Genomic DNA, 27336 nt, shown 5'->3' on the forward strand with positions numbered 1-27336 from the left:
ATTAATTATCTAGGTTTTACATAGAATTTATTCTTTTATAAAATAGTTTCAATATCCGTTATTACTATACGCATCGTGTCACATGACGATTTTTTTTCAAAAGTTGTATATATCATTACAGTACTTGGTAAAGTGTAAATGTACTTGTACTTGTAAGCATACGCATCCTGATGGTCGGAGCTCGCTATCGGAGAACTGACAATGCCTGCTGTGTTGAGAACCAGGTCCAAGGAATCCTCTGTGGAGCAAAAGCCTGCTCCCAGGACAAGAACCAGATCGAAAAGGGGCAGGCGTGGCCGTGGAGACGATGATGAGGGCGAAGAAGATGAGGAGGAAAGTGACGGTGGGTACGACGAAGTCGGTGGCGACTACGATGAATACGCCTCGAGGTCGAAGCTGGCGGACAACAGACCCTTTGAAATAGTAGCGGGCCTGCCCAGCAGTCTGGACGTGCCTAACTATAACTCTTCGCTCACTCATCCATTATCGGTAAAGGACTCTGGGGTTCTTTACGACTCTCTAGTCGGTTCCAGGAGAACCTGGATACACGGCGAAATGTTTGATCTCTATTGGCGAAGACCCAAAAGAATCATTAACGAGGCTACGTCCACGCCTACGCTGGCCCCAGCAATGGACAGCCCAACGTCCGGTGGTATTCCATTGATACGAGATAAGATGCAGAAAATGTGCGATTGTATAATGAATGGTGGACCTCACAGCTTCAAGGTTAGGTTGTTCATACTGAAGAATGACAAAATTGAACAAAAATGGCAGGAGGAACAAGATTCAAGGAAAAGAGAAAAGGAACTGAAAAGGAAGAACGATGCAGAGGCCAAGAAAACGAGAATGGAGGAGAGGAAAAAGCAACAATTGCAGAAAAAACTGGCCAAAGAACAGAAGTTACAACTGCAAAAGGAAAATAAAGCTAAACAGAAACTAGAACAGGAGGCACTGCGATTGAAAAGAAAGGAAGAACTGAAAAAACTGAAAGAGCAAAACAAAAATAAGCAAGGCTCACCTTCTTCCATGCACGATCCGAGAATGATAATGAACTTGAACTTGATGGCTCAAGAAGATCCAAATTTAAACACTCTAATGGAAACCGTTGCTAAGGGTCTAGCCAATAATGACCAACTGGAGGAATTTAAAAAGTTTATCGAGATTGCCAAAAGAAGGTCCGTGCAAGAGAACCTAACCAATCACCGTTCTCCCACTACAGTAGTACGACCCCCAGCCCTGTCTGAAGATAAAAACGTGTCCGAGGCAAATCGACTGAACTCGATAACTTTGGTGAAAAGTACTAAACCCACTACAGCCGAACTCCAGCCAAAGAACGATGAAGATATGAAGAAGCAGCCATCCAAAGAGGGAAACACAACGGCAGATGTTCCCCAAGTAAAAGTAAAAGCAGAAGAAGAAGAAGAAGAAGAGGATGTGAAAGAAAAGGATCCGAAAAAGAAAGAAGAAAACCCCACCGTACCGAAAAGGAAAAGAAGAAACCACTCACAAAAGGAAGATAAGGACATGCAGTTAACCGCATTTCAACAGAAGTACGTTCATGGCGCTGAGATCGTCTTGGAGTTTTTGGAATTTACTCATTCAAGGTATTACTTACCCAAGAAATCCATAGTAGAATTTCTGGAGGATACTGGCGAGGTTCTAATATCTTGGATTGTCATCCATAACCTTAAAGAGATTGAGAAATTCAAAACCAAAAAACTGAAATTGAAAGCGAAATCTAAAACAAAAAAACCACAGGAAGATGATACTAAGCAAGAGCCTGGACTCGAGAAAGAATCTGAGAAGGAATCCGAGAAGGAACCCGAGTTTAACCCTCTTTTCGAAGATGATTGTCCGATCCCACTTTACACCCCCATGACTGTGAAATTATCGGGGATTCATAAAAGATTCAATCAAATTATCCAAAATAGCGTTTCACCCATGGACCAGGTCGTCAAAGAGATGGAAAAGATTCTGGAAACTGGTACAAGATTGTCTGGTTATAATCTATGGTATCAACTGGATGGATATGACGATGAAGCTCTAAGTGAAAGCCTGCGCTATGAACTAAACGAATGGGAACATACTATGAGAAGCAAGAGGCACAAAAGGTAAGGTATACGATTTTTTTTTCTTCTTTAATGTCATCATGATTATATAGCGTTGTATTATTTATTTTTTTAGTTAACTATAGAAACATTTTTTCATTCATCATGTGGAGTATTGGAATTGTATACCAAATTTGGCGGGAAGAATCGGAATATTGTTTTCTGTATCAAGTATCGCTACTGCATCACCACCATTCTTCTCACCGTTGGGCAAAGCCCCTCCAGAACCTTTAGTAAATACTAGTTCTGTCCCAGCAGATATCAAAAACCCCCTCCATTTACCTTCCCATAATAGCTTTAAAGTCCTATCGCGTAATGACGTACTTAGTTTCCAAACACCGGTAAAGATGGAATTGTTTATCTTGTTATCGAATTTTTCAATAGTGGATCTTTCTTCGTCTATTTTTCTCAAAGATGACGAAAATGCATAAGTCAAGTCATTCAATAACTTTTGCTTATGATCTGGTATATCCGATGAAGATACATTTTTGTTGTCAACCGAGTTCAGGTTCGGTACATTTTCATGTAGTAGCGCCGCCGTTCTCTTATTCCCTCTCTCACCCACTGAGTCACGGGCCATCGGCTCTGGTACGTCATTGAGCTTTTTATTGTGGTTGCTCTTAGGTAAAAGATGTTTCCTTTGCCAAAACTCGCAACCAAATGAAAGATTTGATTCAATGGAATAGAGATTGAAGTCGTATTTAGCACAAAATGTAGAGTTTGTTCCTGTCTTGGCTGAATACGTGGAAGATATGTGTCCGAATAATGGGTTCCAAGAAACTGTCAAAGTTAAGGGCCGTCCCGTATTGGTAGAGTGTGTATAATATCTTAAAGTTGTGGAACAACCGGGACTTAAACTGACCAACCCCAACCAAAATTCAGCTCCAAGAGACAACGAGGAATTGTTGTACAATGAAGTGTTAAATTTGGACGGCGTTGTAAGGAAATTGTGCAATACTCTATATCCGCATAATAAATCACTGGTAGAAAAAATCCACTCTTGTAGATTCCGATGAGAATCTCTTTGGAAATAGCATGTTAAAACGTTTAAGTTCTCTCTGAAACTACTGACTCCCTTAAGCATGAATTGAGTTTGCGGGGTGAGTCGTTTTGTTATCATTGCCTCCAAATCTGAGCTTGGATAGTACATTCTACCGTAATAAAGAGATTTCTTAACAAATTTCGAATCATGCAACGCTTTTTTATTAACCTCGATTACATCTTCGCCAATCTTCGTGGTGTTGCTACCATTGCTGCCGAAGTGCAAATTCGGTTGTAAATGTCTATATGTTTCAGTGGCATCTTGTAATGGGATATCGGTAGAGCTACGCATAAACTTCTCTAAATCCTGTGCATCTGAATATAAATAACTCAAGGAACCATTTATCCTTGACCTCGTGGAGAAATCTAAAGAGTTGAATGTGTTAGGAGTAGACTTGTTGGAGATCTGCAAGTGAATTGCAGAAGGAATTTGGAAGTCCAATAATGTTCTCGAAGTAGCCGTAATATCTTCGTAACTATTTTGTGTATTCCAATTGGTACTCTGATAGAATGCCCGTAACACCTGTTCCATATAGGGCAGCATCGAAGCAGGCGTTTGTCTTCTTAATGTTTTTCAGATGTATATGTGCATGGTTTCTTCACTCAACAATAAACTCAAGGTAATTTAATTAATAATTATTCCTAAAAGAAAAGATGCGAAATTTAGCGAAATCCATTGATTAGACATAAAAAGAAGAAAGATAGTGGAAAGTTAAAAGAGGAGGTCATGGAGCCAGAGAGCATAGGCGTCGTGGGGAACTTCATCCAGGATGATAATGATAGTGCGATATCCGGGCCTCGCAAACGTTCTGGCAGTAAGACATCTAGTGCAAAGAATACACGGAACTCTAGTAACATCTCCCCAGCATCAATGATCTTCAGAAACTTGCTGATAATGGAGGACGATCTAAGACGGCAAGCTCATGAACAAAAGGTATTGAAATGGCAGTTCACTTTGTTTCTAGCATCTATGGCCGGCGTGGGTGCGTTCACCTTTTACGAATTGTACTTCACTACAGATTATATCAAGGGATTCCACAGAGTTATTTTGCAATTCACTCTAGCTTTCATTTCCATTACCGTAGTTCTTTTTCACATCAGTGGGCAATATAGAAGAACCATTGTAATTCCAAGAAGGTTTTTCACGTCTACTAATAAGGGGATTAGGCAATTCAATGTAAAGCTGGTTAAAGTACAGTCTACATGGGACGAGAAATATACAGATTCCGTGAGGTTTGTGAGTCGAACCATTGCGTATGGCAACATTTACTGTTTAAAAAGATTTGTGTGGCTTAAAGACGATAACACCATCGTGAAATTTTGGAAAAGTGTCACAATACAATCCCAACCGAGAATTGGAGCTGTGGACGTAAAACTTGTACTTAATCCCAGAGCATTCAGTGCAGAGATTCGAGAAGGCTGGGAAATTTATAGAGACGAGTTCTGGGCCAGAGAAGGAGCAAGAAGACGCAAACAAGCGGATGAACTCCGACCCAAATCAGAGTAAAATGATGTGAGAGCCATTCCCTTGGAGAAGTAGTCACATTCACCTGTGTAAACCTGTATGTACATATATACATATATATATTCTATTTTATATATTACAGAAACTAAAGTTGTTGTGTCGTGAAATTTTTGCAAATCCGTCATTTCACATTAGGTTTTCAACAGTATTAGAAAGTCCAGGGGTTGTTGAAATTGGCTAAACAAGGATCTCGTAGCACATCCCAGAAAAGGTCGAAAACACAGAAAGGAAAAGATTCGTGCAGTGTGTGTATAAGGATGAGTTCAGCCTTTAATATGCATAAACTGGTGTTTCGTAATTTGAATGCTGGAAAGTTCATGTTTAAGAACCTCCCCTTATGGAGGTCTAAAACTAGTATTAAGCTGGGAGTACCCTTTACCCGCTCTATTGGACTAGCCACTGTTGGTGTCGCTGCTAGTGGGCTGCTATTGATGAATTACCAACCTTCAAGGTTGATATTCAATGATTCTTTGAGTGGGGCTGCGAAGCAAGATAGCATTCTAGAACCCTGGGAGCCCAAGGTAGCCAATGATGTGGCTATGACAGAGGAGAGAAGGAACAAAATAAGTAGCAACAAGCAGATGTTTTTAGGATCATTGTTTGGTGTAGTTTTAGGTGTCACAGTGGCTAAGATATCTATTTTGTTTATGTATGTGGGTATCACAAGTATGCTACTTTGTGAATGGTTAAGGTATAAGGGGTGGATTCGAATCAATTTGAAAAATATCAAATCCGTTATTGTTTTAAAGGACGTAGATTTGAAGAAATTGCTTATTGATGGGTTATTAGGTACAGAATATTTGGGCTTTAAAGTTTTCTTTACATTGAGTTTTGTACTGTCAAGCTTAAACGCCAATAAATAAGATTGGTGGACAGCCAGAGACAAATCAGTGCACGCTTCTTAATTTTCGGTTTTATTTTTGATATTTCATTTATCCTATACAGTAAATTTACATAAGATTAAGGAAGAAGAAATAATTACTTTAAATAAAACTTGAAAGTACTTCACTTTGCGGGTATATATGTTCTTTTAAGTGGAAAAAAGTTTTAGACGTAATTTTTTTGACGACCAGTGAAGAGAAATTGGATGAGTAGGACTTGAGCAACACTTATAACGACGACGACGATCATAATCAGTATAGACAACCATGTCAATCTCGATTCGGTCGAGTTGACGGTAGACATGTTTCTCCATTCTCTAGCTCTCAAATAATTTAGGGCCTTGGTTATCCTGTTCAAGTTTCTGTCGATTTCCTCTACAGCATTGTTGGCAATAATATCATCATTGTTCATTTCAGGTGCGGATGCATCAGTCAGTGATTTCTCCATCTCTAACGTAATTTCGACTTTTTTCAAAGCTGTACCGTAGTTATTGGAGAAGCAAAAGCTGTACTGGCCCACGCCAAATGATTTTACTAGGAAATCGGAATATTTCTTTTGCCTTTCGCTAGTAATCACAGATCCGTCAGGAGCAGTGATGTCAAAATCGATCTCGAAATTACCACCAGTCAGGACTTGGTAACCCACGGCCAGAGAGTCGTCTTCGGAAGCCATATCGTAGTAGAGGCATTCTTTGCTGAATGCAGGCAAAGTGATAGCAACTGGAGCATAACCGGAAGATGCATGCACCGAATTGACCAACGCCAAAATCAAAACAACGAAGAAAGTAGGTAGAGCAATTGAAGATTTAATCATGATTTTGTTTTTCAGTCAGCGTGCTCCACGAGTGGTCTTATCCTAGTTTGAACGCTTAATGAGAATCGGTAGTGTCGATCCCTAAAGTTAATAAATCGAACTACTGCAGATTCTATTATTTTTTTCATTTTTAATTAGTGCAAGTTTTGGCAAATCCTAGTTTTTTCGTGTTTCGGGACACGTCGCTAAAAATAATTGAAATGTAACCAAACGACTTTGTAGAAACCGGTCGGTTTTTTTACATAAAATCCCATTGACTTGTAAAACTGAGTGGTAAATTTTTGGGATTGCGTTCTTATTTAACACTGTAATGCATTTCAGCCCCCATTAAGTTTTACGACAGTCTGGATCTTGTTTCACTGGTCTTGTAATTTATGACATGTTCAAGCACCATATGAACGTATTATTCTGTTATAGTAGTAGTAGATGGGCGATAGTTGTCTTCTTCTGGCAAAAATCCTGTTAGAGTAGGCGGTTTCGAATTTGCGTTCAAATACGTAATTCTTTGATAAAAAATTAAAGATCTGTGAACTAGTATATAGCGAGAGTAGCTGTAGCTGATACTTCATAATTTTGTTCTGAACTATGACTGTACTATTGAGTTTCCTATTGCCAATCAAGGTGTGCTTTACATACCTATTTTACTGGAGGATGCTTCAACTATCGTCCATCTATTACTATTATATACGGTGTAAAAAGATGACATAAACTACAAGACGAGTAACATTATATTCGAACTGTCATCGAAATTAATGGAAGCTGAAGCGCAAGGATTGATATCGTAATAGGGTAAATGAATGATAGCGTGTACAAAGAGGGGGGATCATTACATTTAACGAAAACAGTTCATAATTAGTAGTTTAGTAAGTGGTAATAATTAAGAATAACCAGTTCTTCTTTATATAAGAGAGGTACATAAAAAAACGCTGATTAGTTATTTGAAACTTAATGGTAAAGACATAATTTAAAACATTGATATTAAGTTGTCAGGTATAACTCATCCCTCAATATGTATGTCTCGGTCAACCAAAATTCTTTATCTTTATCTTTACTAATCACCACCACATTTGGTTATATCTGTTTCATAATGAAACAATATCTAAGTGATAGTATATCATCACAAGTATCCTTGTTTCGGATTTTGTACCACGTATGAATAGAAGTGTGTCCGAAGTCACCTATTCGAACACATTTTCATTCATGGATCCTAGTTAAAGTTGCAGTGTCGTTACTATTCTAGTAGACATGTATGTCCACAAGATAGACGTTATCATCAAATAACATGGGCGTGTGGTCTAGTGGTATGATTCTCGCTTTGGGCAATTATCTGCTCAACAACAGAAATGCAAAGCATGCGAGAGGCCCTGGGTTCAATTCCCAGCTCGCCCCGTTATATTTTTTTAATTTTTCCTCTCCTACTTCTGGAAAACTATGTCTTCTTTAAGTGAAGTAAGTGATCAATAGTAACAACAGTTTGTTTGTTTTTTTAGTCGAAAAATTTCCTTTCTCTATAGAGTAGAATATATGTTACATGTATATATATATATATAAAATAAAATCGTGTGAAAATTTTCTTATTAACCCAGTTCATTAAAAATATTTTCATTAATATCAGTTGCCACAGCTCAGCTAGTCATAGTTTCTTGCTTAATCAACTTCTTCAACAGTTGGACCTTCAGCACCTGCAGCTGGTGGAGGGGCACCACCTGGGAAGCCACCTGGAGCACCACCTGCGCCAGCATCAGCACCTGGAGCACCGCCGGCTTGGTACAACTTAGACATGATTGGGTTAGCAATGTCTTGCAATTCCTTCAATTGGTCATCGAATTCTTCCTTAGTAGCAGTGGTGTTGCTGTCTAACCAAGCAATGGTTTCTTCGGCCTTCTTGGAGACGGCGTCCTTGTCAGCTTGTTCCAATTTGTCACCGGATTCAGAAATGGTGTTCTTCAAAGAGTAAGCAATGGATTCCAATTGGTTCTTGGAAGCGATTCTTTCAGTTTCCTTTTCATCTTCTTCCTTRAACTTTTCAGCTTCAGAAACCATTCTTTCGATATCTTCCTTGGATAATCTACCCTTGTCGTTGGTRATGGTAATCTTRYTAGACTTACCRGTACCCTTTTCRACRGCAGARACGTTTARGATACCGTTAGAGTCGACATCGAAAGTAACTTCGATTTGTGGGACACCTCTTGGAGCTGGTGGAATACCACTCAATTCGAACTTACCCAACAAGTTGTTGTCCTTCGTCTTGGCTCTTTCACCTTCAAAGACTTGAATCAAGACACCTGGTTGGTTGTCAGCGTAAGTAGAGAAGATTTCTGATTTCTTGGTTGGGATAGTAGAGTTTCTTGGAATCAACTTGGTCATGACACCACCAGCGGTTTCGATACCCAAGGATAATGGAGCAACATCCAACAACAATAGATCTTGAGTCTTAGAGGATTGATCACCAGTCAAGATAGCAGCTTGGACAGCAGCACCGTAAGCAACGGCTTCATCTGGGTTGATAGATCTGTTTGGTTCCTTACCGTTAAAGTAATCGGTGACCAACTTTTGGACCTTTGGAATTCTAGTGGAACCACCAACCAAGACGATTTCATCGACTTGTGATTTGTCCAACTTAGCATCTCTCAAGACCTTTTCGACTGGGTCCAAAGTAGATCTGAATAAGTCAGCACACAATTCTTCGAATCTGGCTCTGGTAATGGAGGTGTAGAAGTCAACACCTTCGAACAAGGAGTCAATTTCAACGGAAGTTTGAGCAGAAGAAGACAAAGTTCTCTTAGCTCTTTCACAAGCGGTTCTCAATCTTCTCAAAGCTCTTTGGTTGGTAGACAAGTCCTTCTTGTTCTTTCTCTTGAATTCTTGGATGAAATGGTTGACCAATCTGTTGTCGAAATCTTCACCACCCAAATGAGTGTCACCAGCGGTAGCCTTAACTTCGAAGATACCGTCTTCAATGGACAACAAAGAGACATCGAAAGTACCACCACCTAGATCGAAAATCAAGACGTGTTCTTCCTTACCCTTCTTGTCCAAACCGTAGGCGATGGCAGCGGCAGTTGGTTCGTTAATGATACGCAAGACGTTCAAACCAGCAATGGTACCAGCATCCTTGGTAGCTTGTCTTTGAGAATCGTTGAAGTAAGCTGGGACAGTGACGACAGCGTCATTGACCTTAGCACCCAAGTAGGATTCTGCGGTTTCCTTCATCTTAGTTAAAATCATAGAGGAGATCTGTTCTGGAGTGAAATCCTTGGTCTCACCCTTGAATTCCACCTGGACTTGTGGCTTACCATCAACATCGATCAGCTTGAATGGGAAATGCTTCATATCACCCTGGACTTCCGGGTCGTTGAAGTTTCTACCGATCAAACGCTTGGCATCGAACACAGTGTTCGAAGGGTTCATAGCAGCTTGGTTCTTGGCGGCATCACCGATCAGTCTTTCAGTGTCTGTGAACGCAACAAAAGATGGGGTAGTTCTGTTACCTTGGTCGTTGGCAATAATATCAACACGATCATTCGAAAAATGAGCAACACACGAATATGTAGTACCTAAATCAATACCGACAGCTTTTGACATGTTATATTTAGTTATTTGGGTTCTTGTTTCTTGTAATACGAAATTACTTTTTTTTTTGATGTGCTTATTTCACAAAGGAGAAATAATTACTGAAACAAAATTAGCACTCAATTCATTCTCGACAACAGCACGAACCTGCCCCTTATATAACGTTGAGTTTCTCGAAACCATCACCTAATCCAAATGGCCCCCTTCTTTTGAGCTCTTTGTCTCCCTTTTGCCGCCGATGGAACGTTCTAGAAAAAGAATAATAATTCGTTCTCCGACTAAAATCTGGAGAAAAACTACATGGCAATCTTGATATCTTGACCTTTTCTTTTTCTTTCTAGAACATTCTAGAAAGAAGAGAGAAAAACGAGCAAGAGACAGAACCACACATCTTCCGTCTGGAGTGATCAGTGAATCCAGACACCACGCACACGTGCCCCGTTTCTTTTTCCTGATCTGGTTTTTTCACCAATTTTCACCAAATCTTTTTTTTTTCTTAGGGCTCGGCACCTGCAGGTGAAAGAACGCGGTAGAAATCGATGCACAACGCAATATTTCGTCCAAAATCTAGCGTTTGACGGAAAAAAAATTTTCACATTGTCGTCTCTGAGTAAATAAATAGTTTAAGGTTAGCCACTATATTTAGTGGCCTCTTTTATTTCTTCCACTCTTCATCTTCGTCTTACGCTTCTTCATCTTATGATCCTTTTCTTCCAGATTTTTTGAATAGTCCAACCGAATATATACACACACACAATGGCATTCACCGATTTCTCTAAGATTGAAACTTTGAAACAATTAAACGCTTCTTTGGCTGACAAGTCATACGTTGAAGGGTATGTTCCGATTTAGCTTTATTTTATAGATTGTTGCTTTTCTCTTTTTTTTTCCGTATGATTTCATGCGAAGGAAAGATAACTGGTAATGATTACGTTTTCCGCTTATGTGAATGATGAATTTAATTCTTTGGTCCGTGTTTATGATGGGAAGTAAGACCCCCGATATGAGTGACAAAAGAGATGTGGTTGACTATCACAGTATCTGACGATAGCACAAAGCAACGTATCATTAGTAGTTATCTGTTTTCCTTCCTTTAGAGAAAAAGACGCAAAGCCTTATCTTTTTTCGTAAGGAAGCATTCATACTAACAAGCAAAAACATTTTGTTTTTTTAAAAATAGTACTGCTGCCTCTCAAGCTGACGTTGCCGCTTTCAAGGCTTTCCAATCTGCTTACCCAGAATTCTCCAGATGGTTCAACCACATTGCTTCCAAGGCTGATGAATTCGAATCTTTCCCAGCTGCCTCTGGCTCCGCCGCCGCTGCTGAAGAAGAAGATGACGATGATGTCGATCTATTCGGTTCCGACGACGAAGAAGCTGACGCTGCCGCTGAAAAGTTAAAGGCTGAAAGAATCGCTGCATACAACGCTAAGAAGGCTGCTAAGCCAGCTAAGCCAGCTGCCAAGTCTATCGTCACTTTGGACGTCAAGCCATGGGACGATGAAACCGATTTGGAAGAAATGGTCGCCACCGTCAAGGCTATCACCATGGAAGGTTTGACCTGGGGTGCTCACCAATTCATCCCAATTGGTTTCGGTATCAAGAAGTTGCAAATTAACTGTGTTGTCGAAGATGACAAGGTTTCTTTGGAAGACTTGCAAACTAACATCGAAGAAGATGAAGACCACGTCCAATCTACCGATATTGCTGCTATGCAAAAATTATAAGAAGCTTTTTCTATAAACTTTTTATAAACTAGCAACAACATCAACAACAACAACATCAACAACATTGTAAAGATTAACAAATAAATGAAAAAAACGAAATAATACCTCAGGTTTTAGGCTACAAGAACTGAAATTTTGAATGATGAATTTTTTTCGACTGCACGCGAGATGCTCTTACTAATTTGTGTAACCACTATATAAAGAATCGTGTTTATTAATTGAATTTATTCCGGGAATATTCATGTTGTATAATCTTCTTCATATTCTTATATATTTATTCTCTTGCAAAATATGCGGTGTAAGGAGTTCTCTACAGCTTACTCACCATTAAAAAAAAATCTCATGATTTGTAGCTAATTATGGGCAAAGAAAGCCCATGGCATTAAAATTGAAGATTCTTGAAGAAAAAAAAAAAAAAGGGAACCTCTCGATCATGGTAAACCTGTGTAGATAAGTGTAGTGATAAAAAGGTACGGTAAACACAATAGCTTAGTAAGTAAGGACCGATTAACCTGCGAGCACACCTCCATATATCATGGAACAAAACGGCCTTGATCATGATAGCAGATCCAGCATCGATACCATCAATGACACCCAAAAGAGTTTTTTAGAATTCAGATCGTATACTCACTTGAGTGAAAAATTGGCATCCAACACCGCATTTCCAGCATCACAACCGGGGGACGATGAGGGGCCTAAAGGGGTGGCAACTGCAATATCACAAGGTTCTGAATCTGTAGTCTCATGGACGACTTTGACTCATGTATATTCCATTCTGGGTGCCTATGGAGGACCCACTTGTTTATATCCCACAACCACATATTTTTTAATGGGTACTTCTAGAGGATCCGTACTGATTTTCAATTTCAACGAGCATTTGCAAACAATTCTAGTACCGACCTTATCCGAGGACCCTGCTGCCCATTCCATAAGAAGCCCAGTAAAATCGATTGTCGTATGTTCTGATGGTACTCATGTGGCCGCCTCGTACGAGAGTGGCAGTATATGCGTTTGGAATTTGAACGTGGGGTATAGAGTCAAAACTGCTCATGAACCCACCAGTGGTATGACCCCCACCCCATCTATACCGGCAATTTTACATATCGACGACCACCTAAGCAAAGAGATTACGGGCTTAGATTTCTTCGGAACTCGACATACTGCACTCATAGTCAGTGACAGAACAGGTAGGATATCGCTTTATAATGGTTATAGAAGGGGATTCTGGCAATTAGTTTACAATTCCAGGAAAATTTTAGACCTCAATTCCCACAATGAAAGATTAATAAGATCGCGGCTGTCTCCCCTAATAACAAAGGACAAATACTCCACTAATTTGTTAAGTGTACTCACAAATACCCATTTTGCCCTTCTTTCATTATCCCCGCATGTTTCTTTAGTATGTCAAGAACCAATTGAATCCTCAATACGACATTCCCTGGTGGTGAATAGTTCCATTTCATGGACATATAACTCTTCCAGAGTCGCATATTCTGTAAATAATAAAATTTCCGTTATTTCTGTGTCTTTATCTGACCTGAATGTTCAATCCATTCAGCATTCTTCTGAGTTTCCGGAATCTATATTATCTATTCAATGGATTGATCAGTTTCTTTTGGGTGTCTTAACCATATCTCATCAATTTTTAGTACTGGATCCTCAAAACGATTTCAAGGTCTTACTAAGACTAGATTTTTTAATTCACGATTTAATCATCCCTCCTAATAAATACTTTGTGATAAGCAGAAGAAGTTTTTACTTGTTAACAAACTACTCGTTCAAGATTGGCAAATTTGTTTCTTGGTCGGACATTACTTTAAGACGAATATTAAAAGGTGATTATTTGGGCGCATTAGAATTTATAGAATCTCTTTTACAGCCTTATTGTCCATTGGCCAGTCTGTTAAAGCTATACGAAAGCCCAGAAGAAAGAACTAAGCAACTTATGGAACCATTTTATAATTTGTCTCTGGCGGCTTTAAGATTTCTAATAAAAAAAGACAGTGCAGACTACGATAGAGTTTACCAGCTATTAATGGTTGTCGTTCGTGTTTTTCAACGATTTCCCATAAAATCAGATTCAATTCCTTCCCTGAACGTCTTTTTGGAGCAAGCTCTGGAATTTTTTGAACCCAAAGACACTGCGGTATATTTTGAAGTTGTAGCAAACATTGTTGCTCAAGGTTCTATTACGTCAATCTCCCCGGTTCTTTTCAAATCTGTAATTGATTATTACGCCAAGGAAGAAAACATAAAAGTTATTGAAGATTTGATTATTGTGCTAGATCCCGTTACCCTAGATGTTGATCTAGCAGTCAAGTTGTGCCAGCACTATAATTTGTTTGACCTGCTAATATACATCTGGAACAAAATATTTGATGATTACCAAACCCCGCTGGTGGACTTGATATACAGAATATCCAACCAGAACGAAAAATGTATTATCTTTAGTGGACCTCAAGCACCTCCTGAGACGGCTGTCTTTGACTATCTGACGTATATTCTTACTGGCAGACAGTATCCACAGAACCTGTTCATATCTCCTAGTAGTAAATGTATTCAAATACAAAAAGAACTGTCCAAGTTTGTTTTTAGTGGTTACTCAGTAGAATGGCCATTGAACAGCGACCAGAAACTCTATATATGTGAAAATCCGGAAGAAGAACCCGCATTTCCCTATTTTAACCTTTTGTTAAAATTTAATCCCAACAGATTTTTAGCAATGCTTAATGAAGTATTCGAAGCCTCCTTATTCAATGACGATAATGACATGATGAAACCAACCGAAGAAACTGAGTCCGTCAGTAGGCAATATATTATCGACTTGCTAATGGATGTTATAAGAACCTCAGAACATTCTGATGATGTGAAAGTACTTGTTGCTATTTTCATTGCAACCAGTATATCAAAATATCCTCAATTCATTAAATTATCCAATCAAGCACTAGACTGCGTCGTTAACACTATATGCTCTTCAAAAGCCGAAGGTACATTTGAAATCTCGCAACTAGCTTTAGAGTCTCTTCTGCCTTACTATCATTCAAAGACCACTGAAAATTTTATATTGGAATTAAAGGAAAGAAAGTTCAATAAAGTCCTTTTTCATCTTTATAAGAGTGAAAACAAATATTCCAACGCGCTTTTGCTCCTTTTAGAAACCGATAATGTTGAAAAGGAATATAATACTGACATTCTATCCATAACCGAATATATACTCAAGAAATGTCCACCTGCAAGCTTGGAATACAGTAAAGTAGTTGGTGTTATTGAAAATAACTTCGAACTTCTTCTTTCAAGAGTCGGTATCGAAAAATGCGTGGCGATATTTTCAGACTTTGACTTTAGCCTCCATCAAGAAATTTTGAAAGTAGAGACTGAAGAAACTCAGCAAAGATACTTAGATAAGCTGTTTTCTACGTCAAATATCAGCAATAAAACCGACAAGCGTTTGAGGAGTTTATACATCGAGTTGAACTGTAAGTATAAGGGCAAAAAGGAAATCATATCATGGTTAAATAGGTTAGATCTCAACAACGGTGAGAGCTTACATATCCTCGACTTGGTAACCCAAAACTCTAATTTTGAAGCTGCAGCTGTAATTCATGAACGCTTACTAGAGTTCAACTTAGCAGTCAAAGACTTACTGGAATGTATTGAACAGTGCCTCAATGAAGGAGAAACAAACATTAATGTCTTATCTGATTATTTGAGGAAGGCAATTGATGATTGTAATTCCGCTGCTACTGAGAAAAAGTCCTGTTGGATATTCTTGATTACTTTCCTGATTACTTTATACGGGAACTACTCTAAACATGATGACAAGAAAAATTTGTGCAATGAATTGTTGCAAGAAGCATTTTTGGGACTGGTTAGATCCAAAAGTTCCTCTCAAAAAAATTCGGGGGGCGAGTTTTGGGAAATAATGTCTTTCGTTCTTGAACWCCAGGATGTCATACTGATGAAAGTTCAAGACTTGAAGCAATTATTATTGAATGTCTTCACTACCTATAAATTGGAGAGATCGCTCTCTGAGTTACTCCAAAAAATAATAGAAGACTCTTCGCAGGATCTTGTTCAACTTTATAGGAAATTTCTTAATGAAGGTTGGTCTATACACAATGATGATTGCGAAGTCTGTGGGAAAATAATATGGGGCGCCGGTCTGGACCCACTACTTTTTCTAGTTTGGGAAAAGGTGCAGCGCCATCGGGATATGATTAGTTTAGATCTCGAAACGCCGCTTGTCATATTTAAATGTCATCACGGTTTTCACCAGACTTGTCTCGAAAACCTAGCCCAAAAGCCTAACGAATATACTTGTTTGATTTGTGATACTAAGTCTGATTCAAAGTGAGTGAATAATATTACCTTTTTTTTTTGTAGATCATTTTTAATACAAGTTTTATCACATAAAAGTAAAAACACATATCATTAGTTACATAAATTAAAATATAGAATACCAACTATGATCTACCCAGAAACCACCATATTTCATGTTCATCAATACTTGTCTTTTTGAAAGCCAGTCACATATTTCTGATATTTCATCGAGCGAAAGTACGTCACGGCATTTAACTTGTAACCTATTTAATGTTATTCCTGGATGAAACTTCACTTCATTGACGACCATAGTAACAACCTGCTTCCATATTTTTGGCCTAATGGCACCAGAACCGTCCACCCATAAACGGGAAAATGGTTTGCCGAGTGGAATCTTGACAATCGATTTCTTCGGTGTGTTTAGTTTTGCTTGAGATTTAGCATATGTAATCAAAGTGGGGGTAAGCGTTCTGATTTCAAATCTTCTCGAAGTATAAGTTAATGGCCGAACATTCCTTATCATTGGTATTATATCTATATTTAATAGGTCGTTAGAAATTAGATCAATCAATATCCAGGAAGATATGTCAGACGGTTCTTGATCGATGACGATACCATTTCCAGCTTCCAGCAACTCATTAAACTTAGTCCTATATTTTAAAGCAACTTCGAAGTCTTTGTAATTCCCTTTACTTTCTAAAACTTCCGGTAGTGTATTTGTACATTCAAGTCTAGAACCATGGAGATAGACCTGCTTTTCCTTAGCCATGTCCATAATGACATTATCTATTGATTCCTTTTCGACATCTTTCAAAACTTCTATTTCATTTCTAGCAGTTGAAGAATTATCAATTAAAATTGATCGAATCACTGTACGGATGTAATCGTCACTTCGGATCTTAGTGGTGTCTTCGGGACCAAAATCAGAAACCGTTATTGTGTAAGTTTTCTTCAAAGAAGATATCTCTCTTTGAATCATAGACGACATAGCAAGATCATTGTTAGAATGCACCGATATATCGTCACGAATCAAAGTGAATTTTTTCCTATTCTCTTCATAGCTCTTATAAAGGTAAAGCGATCTCTTCACCTCTTTCTCATCAAAGGAGTCCCAAACGCCGAGCAGTTTAGAAAGATCTAGTTCCTCTACATCCTTCAGCAAAATCTTTTCACCTTTAATTGCTATAACAAGCATTTTTTTCCACTTGTCTACATAAGCTCTCCAACCACTATGGCCCATTCTCACTCTGCGAGCTGTCCATTTCTTTTTCAGATTATCTAGGGAGTTATTGGGAAATAGTTTCGTTATCTCGTCCCACCCTATTTCGTTTTTAATACTTTTAGTAATAACAACAGCCCTGATTAGGGCCTGAACACCTTCTTTAGTGCCGGCGTGATATATGGTCTTGATTACCTTATTGGTTACAGTGACCAATGGCGTTTTTCTCGCTGATAACTTTCTGTCTTTGCTTTTACGGTTATCATCTGATGCAATGGCTAACGTACCTCTCTTAGGAGCAGCAGCCTCGTTTATAACATTAGATTTAGCATTTTTTTGGCGGTTCTGGAACTTCCGAATCCTCTCAACTGACTTCTTACCTCTATGGAATCTATTTTTTTCTGTTTGGTCGAAAAAGTATATATCTGTATCATGGATAACATCAGTAAAGGTTGCTTTTTTGCTATCTTTCTCCCTCAAAATATAGCTTTGAATAACATCCTCTCCAATGCTAGGCAGAAAAATAATTCTTCGCCCTGATATTGGCTCTGTTCTTGCACCTAATTTATTATTTTCTACCATTAAATCGACATCTCCTCGGACAGTCTTTTTATCTAACGTGGTTGGAGAACCCATATATTTGGAAACGCCTTCGTAAAATTGCTCCCTCAAATACGCGACCCCACCGATTGCATCCATCACTTTCAAGATGGCTCTCTGCCTTTGCAGCGAACGCAAAGAACCGGCTGAAAAGCCGCCGAAATTGACCACCTTGCCTTTTATAAAGCCCTTTCTGTTAGAGCTTGAATCATCTTCAGTACCTGTCACGTCATGCTTGGTGCCGAGATGCTGCTCGATCTTGATTCTTTTGGGTGCCGAAACCTTGTTGCTGTTTTCAGCAACAGCATTATTAGTATTTTCCTTAACCTGTCTCTTACGCTTATTCTTATTCGGAATTTTTTTCAAAGTTGGTGGAATCTTCAAGTCACCGTGCCAGAAGAATACATCTTGCTGTTCATTGTTCTTGGTGAATCTAACCGTATTATTGAGTGCAACAAAATTATCTTCGTTAAGGGTCTTCAAGTCCAAATCAGACTTACCTAGTTCATCAAATCCTTTTGCAACAGAGATTTCGTCTTTTGCGTTTGTTAATTTTTGAAAGTTTTGAGCTGTAAATAGCCTGAAAAACTTCTTCTTTCCCTCGAAATCGTATATACGGAAAAGCCTGAAATCCCCTGTATTTTGCTTCTGCTTATCTAGGCTTTCTAAGTAATATTCACTTGATTTTGTAAAAGCTCGCTGGAATTCTTTCCCTGTAATCCGATTAACGACATCCATGGTTGAAATTCCTTTAAGACCGGACTTGTCTGCAATGTCATATGTCTGATTCTGTAATGGAAAGAATCGATTTAGAAGAATTCTATTTTTTTCAGCATTCTCACTATCTTCCATGACTAGACCTTGATTTTGTAATAAATCAGTCGCGTTGAAATTGTCTAATCCTTCGACGGAGTCCTCATCTTCCAGGCCTGCCTTGTTGTCTGATATAGAATCCTCGTCTGCACTATTACTGTCGTACTCAAAGGTGGGAGAGCCTTTAGAATCTGGAATGTCTTTCACGTATTTCACACATCTGATTTTTATAGCAGGGTTTTTTGGGGACACCACAAGCACTTTCTTTAAATACTCCTTTTCGTCCAACCATGCAATAGCAGCAATAAATGCTTTAGATAGTCTCTTCTCTTTATCAAATTTAAGTTCACGCTTCAGGTCAATTATTTGGCGGATACCATTTTTGGATCTCTTTACTACTTCAACAATTGTCGCCAAGTGATCTCTGATGTTAATATAGGGATTATCATCGCCCTTGTCGTGATTGAACTTTTTCAGTTTTAACAATTTCACTACATGACCCTTGTAAATCAATTGTGAACTGGTAAGCAAGTGGTTTATTTTTTTGATACGGCCGGTCACACTTCTAGGATCTTGGCCAGTCACTTGGGCGAGATCCATCGTGTTGATCCCTTTTTCTCCTGCTTTGGCGACTTCAAGAAGAAGCTCAAATGCTGAATTTCCAATAGTTGATTCCTTTTTAGTGTACCCAGTTAATAATGTCCATAAGCTATCCTCAGTGATTCCAACTGAGTACGACTGATCAGTATCGCTTATAATATCTTGCACATTTTTGGAAACCATAGCATTATCACAGTACACTTCGATGTCCTTTTTCATCATTATGCATGAGAGCACAAAGTGTTTAACCTTATCATCGGCTAAGTCAAAATGTTTACGAGCAATATCCCATAAGTGGTTTAATGTGATCCCTATGATGAATTATTGTTAGTAAAGGCTTTCTTGCACACAACGTGCTTCTCGAATGGGGGAAGCGATATAGCGGAGATGAGGAGTATACATACTTCCTTTGTTTGAAGCAATTTCGTCAGAGACTATTTTCACCAATTCGTCAGGATAAATCGACGAACCCATATTACCTGGGCTTTTGTTTGCTTCAATCAACAGTCTACCTCTTTTTGTTCTACAACAACAAAAGTTCCTTGTTATTAATTGTATATTTTTAACTTCGCGATTTGAAGCGCACTTCAATAATGTAAAGGAAAAAGCAACCGCAATTGTGCACCAAATGGGGGATTAGAAAACAGTTATTATAAGTGCTGTGAAGTTAATTATACAGCCTTTTACAAACGTAAAACTATGAGATGTTGAATATAATAGACCAGGCAGGACAAAATAGCCTAAAAAACAATGTCACATGACAAGTATTCAAAATATACTAATATCTTTTTAATATTTTAATATATATATTTGCGTTATAAATAAATTAATTTGTTATATTTTTATGTTTGAGATTTCCGAACAATAAAAATATATTCTTTTCAGAGATAATTATCAACGCGTCGAAAGAGTAAATTTATCCAGATTTTAGACTGCGAGAAAGAAGAGGAGGAGCCCTGAACATGTTTGATTCATGGTGTTAAGCTGCACTGTCTCGCCACATGCTCAAAACTGTCTCATTGGCAATATCGCTTAAGTTCTTCTACAAAATAGTGAAGAGGATTAAAAAATATTAAAACGGAAAAGCCAAGATAGCATTCGGTTCACCTGTACCATGTAGAATCCGGGCTGTAAGCTTGCAAGAAGGTATACAATGCTAACAAGTTTGGCTTTTTCTACTACATCAATTTGGTTTTTCCTTCGAGCTAATTTCTGTTTTTCGGGAATCTTGTATTCTGTTTTTTTAGTTTTTTTTTGGAACATTTTTTTCAAAATGTGCAAGAAGCCAGGACTTCATTTACAACTAAAGTGTATGTTTATGACAACAACTCTTAGTCCGTTAATAGCCCAACTAAACTACTCAGCACATACTGTATACTAGATACTCGATGCATCGAAAATCATCCAGAAGAACCAGTTCAAATATACGTATGGCTCCGTACCGAAAACAAGTTATCAGCAATGCACGTAATAAACCAGGGCTTCTATCCAAAATAAAAACTTTTTTCACTCAAATCGATCCAACCAAAGTAAATTCAGAAAGTAAAGTTACTAATGAAAGAGTCGGCAATAAGCTTTCTGGAAGAAGAGTCACCAGTATACCAGGAGGATATTTTCAACCAGACGCATTATCAGATTCTAGTTTCCACCGTTCTGAGGCAGCCACTACTCTGCAAGAGGGTAGAAGTTGCCTTGGAAATAAGGAGGAACTCTGTGATGAAACCGATGAATCCAACGTCTCTAACGCCAAACTCGCAAATTTCTTTAGTAGAAAAGGTAATGAACCTTTATCAGAGATTGAAATGGAAGGTGTGATGTCATTGTTACAAAGATCAAACAAATCAATGATTGCTCCCGAAAGAGAACAGAAATTATCGGAAAATAGTAATGTCGATCAATCGCTAGTTTTGAAAGAATCAGGAAGTACGCCAATCAACATATCTAATACACCGACTTTCAATCCAAAATATGATTCTTCAGCCGTTTCGAATGCCTCAATGAATACAACTTTAGGAAGCATTGGCTCAAGAAAATATAGCTTTAACTATTCTAGTCTCCCTTCACCATACAAAACCACCGTTTATCGGTACAGCGCAGCAAAAAAGATGCCCGATACATGCACAGCAAATACATCTGTTCAAAGCATAGCATCKGTAAGATCAGCCAGAGCTGGCGTCTCAAAGCCAGCTCCTACCAAGAAAATAAGTAACACTGCAGCAGCATTGGTTTCTCTACTAGACGAAAAAGATATTAAGAAGAATAACCCTGCTTCACAACTTGCCAATCCATACTCATCATACGTAAGCCAAATACGCAAACATAAGAAGGGGTCCTCAAATTTTGTAACAGGCCAAGAAAAGAGTCAAGAATCCTCAGTTAAAGCTTTATCATCTGAAAAGGCTCTTGAACAAAGTGAAGAATTAGTAAACCAATCTAACAATACCAAAATCGCACCACCTGCACCAAATAAGGACACATTTACTAAATATAAGCCTGCGAGATCTTCGTCCTTACGCTCAAACGTTGTAGTAGCCGAAACATCTCCCGAAAAGAAAGAGGCTGCCGCTAAAGCTCCATCTTCCACATTTAGCTTTTCTTTCAATGGTGCAAAAAAAGAGGAACCTTCTAATGGTGAGCAAAAAAGTGAGAATGCCCCACCTCCGCTAGCCAAAGAGTTCGTTTTTACCAAGTTACAGACAAACCCATTATTTGAAAAGCCAAAAGCTGAAATGGCCAAGGTAGAGTCTTCTCCGATAGAACCAAACTTTTCAGTAACACCTCAAAAAAATGTATCGAATAGCTTCGTTTTCAACAGCGTTCAAAAGATGCCACCATTAAATTTTCCACAACAAAAAGGCGGCGAGCTTGAAACTACTCAGAGCACAATAGGGAAAGACATTTTAATGAAAGAACTGCAGGAATTTGATTTCAACGTTCCTGTGACGTCTAAATCACTAGGAAATGGTTCAGTTGATGAAAATAAAGTTGAGGCCTTTAAATCTCTTTATACTTTTTGATGAGAATTCCCTATATGCTATAATCACTATATAATCCAGCTCCATATGTAAGCTTGTGTAAAATACTATTTCAAGACGAATCGGTCAGTATGTAGTTTATTTTCCTTTTTTAGGAAAGAAAGATATAACTGAAACAGCACTTGCAAACTATAAATACATAGTTAGATATATAATAATTTACGTCTCTTCATAAAATCTTTTGTTTAACGAAAAATTTACCCAAGTGTTTCATTTGCCAGCCGCAGGTAACTGTAAGGACAATCAATTGAATTACAATCCACCACATAGCACGAGAATTTACGGATTCTGACGCATCTCTGAAGGTAGCTTCACGATCTCTCATCAATTGCTGCTCTCTTCTGACTTCACTGATCTTGGAGTTCAAAACGTTAACTTTGGCATGCAAGATGTCAATAGTGGTTTTCCCCTTAGAGTCTAATTTTTCATCTGTACCAACTTGGAAATTAACTTCAATCTTGGTTTTAGCCTTAATCAACCAACCGCCAGCTTCGGGCTGGATGCAAACCTTATGTTCACCTGATTCTAGTGCAATGAAAGTGTAATCACCACTTGCCGAACCCTTTTGATGAACAACTAAATGGTCGTCGTCAAATGTTTCTTCAATATCGATTACGACACCGAAATCTTGCGCACCAGCATCTCTGTATCCCTTCAAGTCGTCGTCATATATTTGTGCTTTATATGTTCCTTGAAACAAGGTACCTCTCGATAATTCCTTATGGAAACATTTACGCTCAGCACCAGTGGTATAAAAATAGAACGCAGAAACTTGAGCTGGCAAGACTAGGCAGCAGGCAAAAATCTGCAATAGGGCAGTTAAAAGCATGGTTTCTTAGATGGATTGAGCGCTCTTAAACAATCTCTTTGAGAAGTAATGAGAGGACAAAACAGGATCTGTATGTACGTTTTTTTGCTGATGTGTTTTTTTTCCCAGCTTATTACGCGATTGTTTTTTTTCACGGTAAAGGAAGAAATCACGTACGAAAATATAGTACGTAGTATAGTAGGCAATGATCATACTGATTCTTCATTAATGCAGTAGCCGGTAAATCACAAGTGAGTTGTTCCACCTACGTAACGCTTTTGGCTACAATCTTTTGACTATGAATATCCTTTTACAGGATCCATTTGCTGTTCTTAAGGAACATCCTGAAAAGCTCACACATACAATTGAGAACCCTTTACGGACTGAATGTCTCCAGTACAGTCCTTGTGGTGACTACCTGGCCCTAGGTTGTGCCAATGGAGCACTTGTTATTTACGACATGGATACATTCCGGCCTATCTGTGTCCCAGGGAATATGCTGGGGGCACATGTGAGACCGATTACTTCTATCGCATGGTCTCCAGATGGCCGTTTTTTGCTTACAAGCTCCAGAGATTGGTTCATAAAACTTTGGGATCTTTCTCTACCAAGTAAGCCATTGAAGGAAATTAGCTTTGATTCTCCAATTTGGGGGTGCCAATGGCTGGACGCTAAGAACTGGCTCTGTGTTGCTACAGTATTTGAGGAATCAGACGCATATGTTATAGATTTTAGTAACGATCCGGTGGCAAGCCTTCTCAGTAAATCTGAGGAGACATCATTGAGCTCAACACCCGATCATGGATATGTTCTTGTATGCACTGTGCATACTAAACATCAAGATATCATTATTACTGGGACATCGAAAGGTTGGTTAAACTTCTATAAATTTCATTCTATCTCTCAATCGGAATGTATTCATTCTCTCAAAATCACGAGCTCGAATATCAAACACGTAATAATTTCGCAAGACGGTGGGAGATTGGCTATTAACTCTTCAGATAGAACAATAAGGCAGTATGAAATACATGTTAATAACGAAACCTCCACCGTAGAGCTAATTTTAGAGCACAAGTACCAGGATGTAATTAACAAGTTGCAGTGGAACTGTATCCTCTTCAGTAATAACTCAGCCGAATACTTAGTTGCTTCTACCCATGGTTCTTCTGCTCATGAACTATACATCTGGGAAACCACAAGCGGAACGTTAGTGAGAGTTTTAGAAGGTGTAGAAGAGGAGCTGATAGATATCACTTGGGACTTCTATAGCATGAGTATCGTGAGTAACGGTTTTGAATCTGGGAATGTGTATATGTGGTCCGTTGTTGTACCTCCAAAATGGAGCGCTTTAGCGCCAGACTTTGAAGAAGTAGAGGAAAATGTGGATTATTTGGAGAAAGAAGATGAGTTCGACGAAGTCGATGAAGCTGAGCAGCAGCAGGGGCTGGAAAAGGAGGAAGAAATAGTTATAGATCTTCGAACAAGAGAACAGTATGATGTCAGAGGTAATAATTTACTTGTGGAGCGGTTCACAATTCCCACCGATTATATACGGATCATAAAAATGCAGTCATCGTCAGGTTGATTTCAACTTGCCCCTTCAATATTAGTGAGCTTAAAGGTAGCCTATGCCATTGATCGGGCCTGTTTAAGTTACGATTCTCATTATTCGCGATTTTATTTGTTGCTCGTTATAGAGGTTATTACATGTTTTCGCTTTCTTTTAGTGTCACGAAAAGAGAAGATCGTGGCATGGCCATACTGATAGAAACAATATCGCGGATGGCATTTCATAATAGGCGTAGATAGTTCTAATTAACATGCTCCGTGTATTAGAAGTTAGAGCATGAAAGATGTTGAATACTTAGATGTAGTATCACACTATCATTAAGTTTTCTTTCAGAGTACCTGCTCACTTTTGCATAAATTCTCACGATAATGTTTCTTAGTCTAATTCCCTGTTCTTTTAATTTTCGTATTCTATTTCAACATAGTTGATGATTGTATAATTAGCTATACGTCCATGGTGTTGTTGAGTCGGTCATTGTCTTTTGGTGGAATGGGGAATAGAAATCTGAATTTTTTTTTCTTACATTTTTATATGTTACATAGACTAAATATTGCTTGGTTTATCCAATGCTCTTTAAGCCAACAAAGCCTTGGATAACTCGTCTGCCAAATAATCAGCTTCAGCCTTGTGATTCAAACTGTGTAGGTTGGCAACAGTATATCTGATTCTGCTTTGATCGTTGTATGTATCTTCGCGTGCTCTGATCCTAAAGTCATATTCGTTCATTTGGATGCTTTGGGTAATTTTCGTAAATTCATTGGGATCCTCCTCCTTCAAAGACATTAAACCATTAGCGTCAACTCCAAGCAATTGTTTAGCTTGGTCATCGAACAAAGTTAGCCATAGTTGGTTAGTTTCGTCAATGATTGAGATTGTCAATATGTACCTCCAATTAGGGCTTGCATTGTTGGTATCACATTTCTCACATCTCCAAGTACCATCAGGTTGTTCCAAGACTTTCTTGTTACAGTTTTCATTGGAACAGGCAGGATATGCAAAATTGTCGACCTTCAAGAAACTAATAGCAGCCTTAACACTGAAAAAATCACCTTTTTCACTTCTTCCCAAGTTTTCGGCTTGAGCCCTAGCAATGTTTATACGTTGAGCAATAAATTTCGTTAAGCCAGCAGCTGATTGACCGCCCATCCCGGGTTCTTGCTTTAAAGTGATGAAGTTGGCATTACGTCCCTTAGAATCGTACCACCCCTTTAGAGCATACGCTTCAGGAATTTCTGGATTGGGAATTAAAGTACTTGAAAACCCCATAGATAAAGACTTTCCGCCAAAATCTGTTACTCGAACACCTTTGATGGCGGCAACAGAACCTTCGGGGAGGTTGAAGTCAAGGGCTTGCTGATTCCACAGACCGACTGAGATAGAAAACCCAGAATCGTCGACAATTGTGATATCGCGACGATCAAATTTTTTTCCAGCTCTGGAAGTTAGTTCGAAATGTGGGTTGATAGTTTGGATAATGCCCAGAACATCCACGTTGGAGTTTACCTCTTGGTTTTGGATAGCATCTAATTTGATGAAGTTGAAATGGGTCTTTGGAACATTGCTTTCGTCAAAACATTCTTCGACGACGGTGTCTCTATCCAAATTGAGCTCATAAGGATGAGTCAAGTTGGTAAACTGAGGCTTAGCTGGTTGCAGCTTTGCCTTTGAAACGTAGTATACTTTGCCCTCTTGCAAAATTTCGTTAAACTTGGTAGCGAAGTCGTTGAAAGCAGTGGCTCTGATTTCCCCAGAGGTGTCTAGAAAATTGACATTGAACAATTTCCCATCACCTCTTTGATTGTGCCAGGTCTTGATTTCTCCCTTGTAGGAAACTCTTGCCTTGATCGTCCAAACGTTTTGGTATGGAGACAATTGTTCAATGGCAAAAATCGGTTTGGATTTTTGAGAGCCAGAGCTTTCGTTGGAGAACTTTTTGTCGTTAGCATTTAGGTTTGAGTTTGAATGGAGCATATCTGGAACTCCGGCATTGCCGGCGTTTGCTTGGTTAGCGGCATTGCCGTTATCGGTTATATCTTCATCCTTTAAGGTTTCATTTGAATGCTCCGAGAAGTAATTATCTAAAAATGTACTGGCCTGGTTGACCATTTCTGCACGGGATTGGATTAGCTCAAAATCATCAACCAAAAGAACGTACTTTTTCCTTTCTCTGACAATAGCAGGTTCAGCAACTATCACGCGAATCATATCGCCCCTTTGTAGCTCCATCGACTGGAATTTGGACGCGGCCTGGTTTCTCAAAAGAGCCTTCATGTGGTAGACACCGTCTGAAATCATGATCAGGTTCTTTCTGTTGCTATTGGCACCATCTGACTTCCTGGTATTGTAAACCTGGTAAACGCCACCGGTAGGATTATCGTACCTCTGCTTGTTGGTGAAGATGCTGTGGAAGTCTCCCTTCGAAAGTTGAATGCTGCTCATTTGTTGTAGATATATTTCTGTTTTGCTTGCTGCTTTCACGTCTGTGATAAGATGGAGAGTGACTAGCCGTTCTTCTGCTCGATGGTAAGAAGTGGAGGAAATAATGTTTGTTCAAATCTTGATTTATGTTAGTATTCACGCGTCTTTAATCGCTTCGCCCAAATTTGACGCGTGATTTTTTTCCGACCAAAGAGATGTCTCTACTATACAGTGAAGTAGAAGAAAGGAGAAGAAGAAGTAACAGGGAACCTATCTGAATCGGG

General features: G+C 38.8%; 13 protein-coding genes and 1 non-coding gene across 14 annotated transcripts; 8 read left to right on the forward strand and 6 right to left on the reverse strand.

Annotated features, from left to right (window-relative positions):
- Positions 1 to 201: 201 nt before the first annotated feature.
- Positions 202 to 2115, forward strand: SWC3 (Swc3p; the record flags this gene model as incomplete). Its single annotated transcript, XM_018363306.1, has 1 exon — positions 202 to 2115. One exon carries the CDS (start codon positions 202 to 204, stop codon positions 2113 to 2115), a length of 1914 nt encoding a protein of 637 aa, XP_018224098.1.
- Positions 2116 to 2211: 96 nt separating this feature from the next.
- MDM10 (Mdm10p) lies at positions 2212 to 3693 on the reverse strand (the record flags this gene model as incomplete). Its single annotated transcript, XM_018363307.1, has 1 exon — positions 2212 to 3693. One exon carries the CDS (start codon positions 3691 to 3693, stop codon positions 2212 to 2214), a length of 1482 nt encoding a protein of 493 aa, XP_018224099.1.
- Positions 3694 to 3876: 183 nt separating this feature from the next.
- On the forward strand, positions 3877 to 4656 carry SPO7 (Nem1-Spo7 phosphatase regulatory subunit SPO7; the record flags this gene model as incomplete). The annotated part of the gene is made up of 1 exon (XM_018363308.1): positions 3877 to 4656. One exon carries the CDS (start codon positions 3877 to 3879, stop codon positions 4654 to 4656), a length of 780 nt encoding a protein of 259 aa, XP_018224100.1.
- Positions 4657 to 4931: 275 nt separating this feature from the next.
- Positions 4932 to 5537, forward strand: FUN14 (Fun14p; the record flags this gene model as incomplete). The annotated part of the gene is made up of 1 exon (XM_018363309.1): positions 4932 to 5537. The coding sequence occupies one exon, from the start codon at positions 4932 to 4934 to the stop codon at positions 5535 to 5537; it is 606 nt and encodes a 201-aa protein (XP_018224101.1).
- Positions 5538 to 5721: 184 nt separating this feature from the next.
- ERP2 (Erp2p) lies at positions 5722 to 6369 on the reverse strand (the record flags this gene model as incomplete). Its single annotated transcript, XM_018363310.1, has 1 exon — positions 5722 to 6369. One exon carries the CDS (start codon positions 6367 to 6369, stop codon positions 5722 to 5724), a length of 648 nt encoding a protein of 215 aa, XP_018224102.1.
- A 1284-nt stretch (positions 6370 to 7653) lies between these two features.
- DI49_0054 lies at positions 7654 to 7758 on the forward strand. Its single transcript has 2 exons — positions 7654 to 7690; positions 7722 to 7758. It is a non-coding gene; the product is annotated as a tRNA-Pro (tRNA).
- A 258-nt stretch (positions 7759 to 8016) lies between these two features.
- On the reverse strand, positions 8017 to 9954 carry SSA1 (Hsp70 family ATPase SSA1; the record flags this gene model as incomplete). The annotated part of the gene is made up of 1 exon (XM_018363311.1): positions 8017 to 9954. One exon carries the CDS (start codon positions 9952 to 9954, stop codon positions 8017 to 8019), a length of 1938 nt encoding a protein of 645 aa, XP_018224103.1.
- A 744-nt stretch (positions 9955 to 10698) lies between these two features.
- On the forward strand, positions 10699 to 11669 carry EFB1 (translation elongation factor 1 subunit beta; the record flags this gene model as incomplete). The annotated part of the gene is made up of 2 exons (XM_018363312.1): positions 10699 to 10778; positions 11123 to 11669. The coding sequence occupies 2 exons, from the start codon at positions 10699 to 10701 to the stop codon at positions 11667 to 11669; spliced, it is 627 nt and encodes a 208-aa protein (XP_018224104.1).
- A 535-nt stretch (positions 11670 to 12204) lies between these two features.
- VPS8 (CORVET complex membrane-binding subunit VPS8) lies at positions 12205 to 16023 on the forward strand (the record flags this gene model as incomplete). The annotated part of the gene is made up of 1 exon (XM_018363313.1): positions 12205 to 16023. One exon carries the CDS (start codon positions 12205 to 12207, stop codon positions 16021 to 16023), a length of 3819 nt encoding a protein of 1272 aa, XP_018224105.1.
- Positions 16024 to 16113: 90 nt separating this feature from the next.
- On the reverse strand, positions 16114 to 19695 carry TFC3 (transcription factor TFIIIC subunit TFC3; the record flags this gene model as incomplete). The annotated part of the gene is made up of 2 exons (XM_018363314.1): positions 16114 to 19532; positions 19626 to 19695. The coding sequence occupies 2 exons, from the start codon at positions 19693 to 19695 to the stop codon at positions 16114 to 16116; spliced, it is 3489 nt and encodes a 1162-aa protein (XP_018224106.1).
- Positions 19696 to 20609: 914 nt separating this feature from the next.
- Positions 20610 to 22238, forward strand: NUP60 (FG-nucleoporin NUP60; the record flags this gene model as incomplete). The annotated part of the gene is made up of 1 exon (XM_018363315.1): positions 20610 to 22238. The coding sequence occupies one exon, from the start codon at positions 20610 to 20612 to the stop codon at positions 22236 to 22238; it is 1629 nt and encodes a 542-aa protein (XP_018224107.1).
- A 187-nt stretch (positions 22239 to 22425) lies between these two features.
- ERP1 (Erp1p) lies at positions 22426 to 23085 on the reverse strand (the record flags this gene model as incomplete). The annotated part of the gene is made up of 1 exon (XM_018363316.1): positions 22426 to 23085. The coding sequence occupies one exon, from the start codon at positions 23083 to 23085 to the stop codon at positions 22426 to 22428; it is 660 nt and encodes a 219-aa protein (XP_018224108.1).
- Positions 23086 to 23362: 277 nt separating this feature from the next.
- On the forward strand, positions 23363 to 24649 carry SWD1 (COMPASS subunit protein SWD1; the record flags this gene model as incomplete). The annotated part of the gene is made up of 1 exon (XM_018363317.1): positions 23363 to 24649. One exon carries the CDS (start codon positions 23363 to 23365, stop codon positions 24647 to 24649), a length of 1287 nt encoding a protein of 428 aa, XP_018224109.1.
- A 558-nt stretch (positions 24650 to 25207) lies between these two features.
- RFA1 (replication factor A subunit protein RFA1) lies at positions 25208 to 27073 on the reverse strand (the record flags this gene model as incomplete). The annotated part of the gene is made up of 1 exon (XM_018363318.1): positions 25208 to 27073. One exon carries the CDS (start codon positions 27071 to 27073, stop codon positions 25208 to 25210), a length of 1866 nt encoding a protein of 621 aa, XP_018224110.1.
- Between the last annotated feature and the right edge of the window lie 263 nt (positions 27074 to 27336).

This window comes from Saccharomyces eubayanus, chromosome I (assembly GCF_001298625.1).
Source record: "Saccharomyces eubayanus strain FM1318 chromosome I, whole genome shotgun sequence".
Lineage (NCBI taxonomy): Eukaryota > Fungi > Ascomycota > Saccharomycetes > Saccharomycetales > Saccharomycetaceae > Saccharomyces > Saccharomyces eubayanus.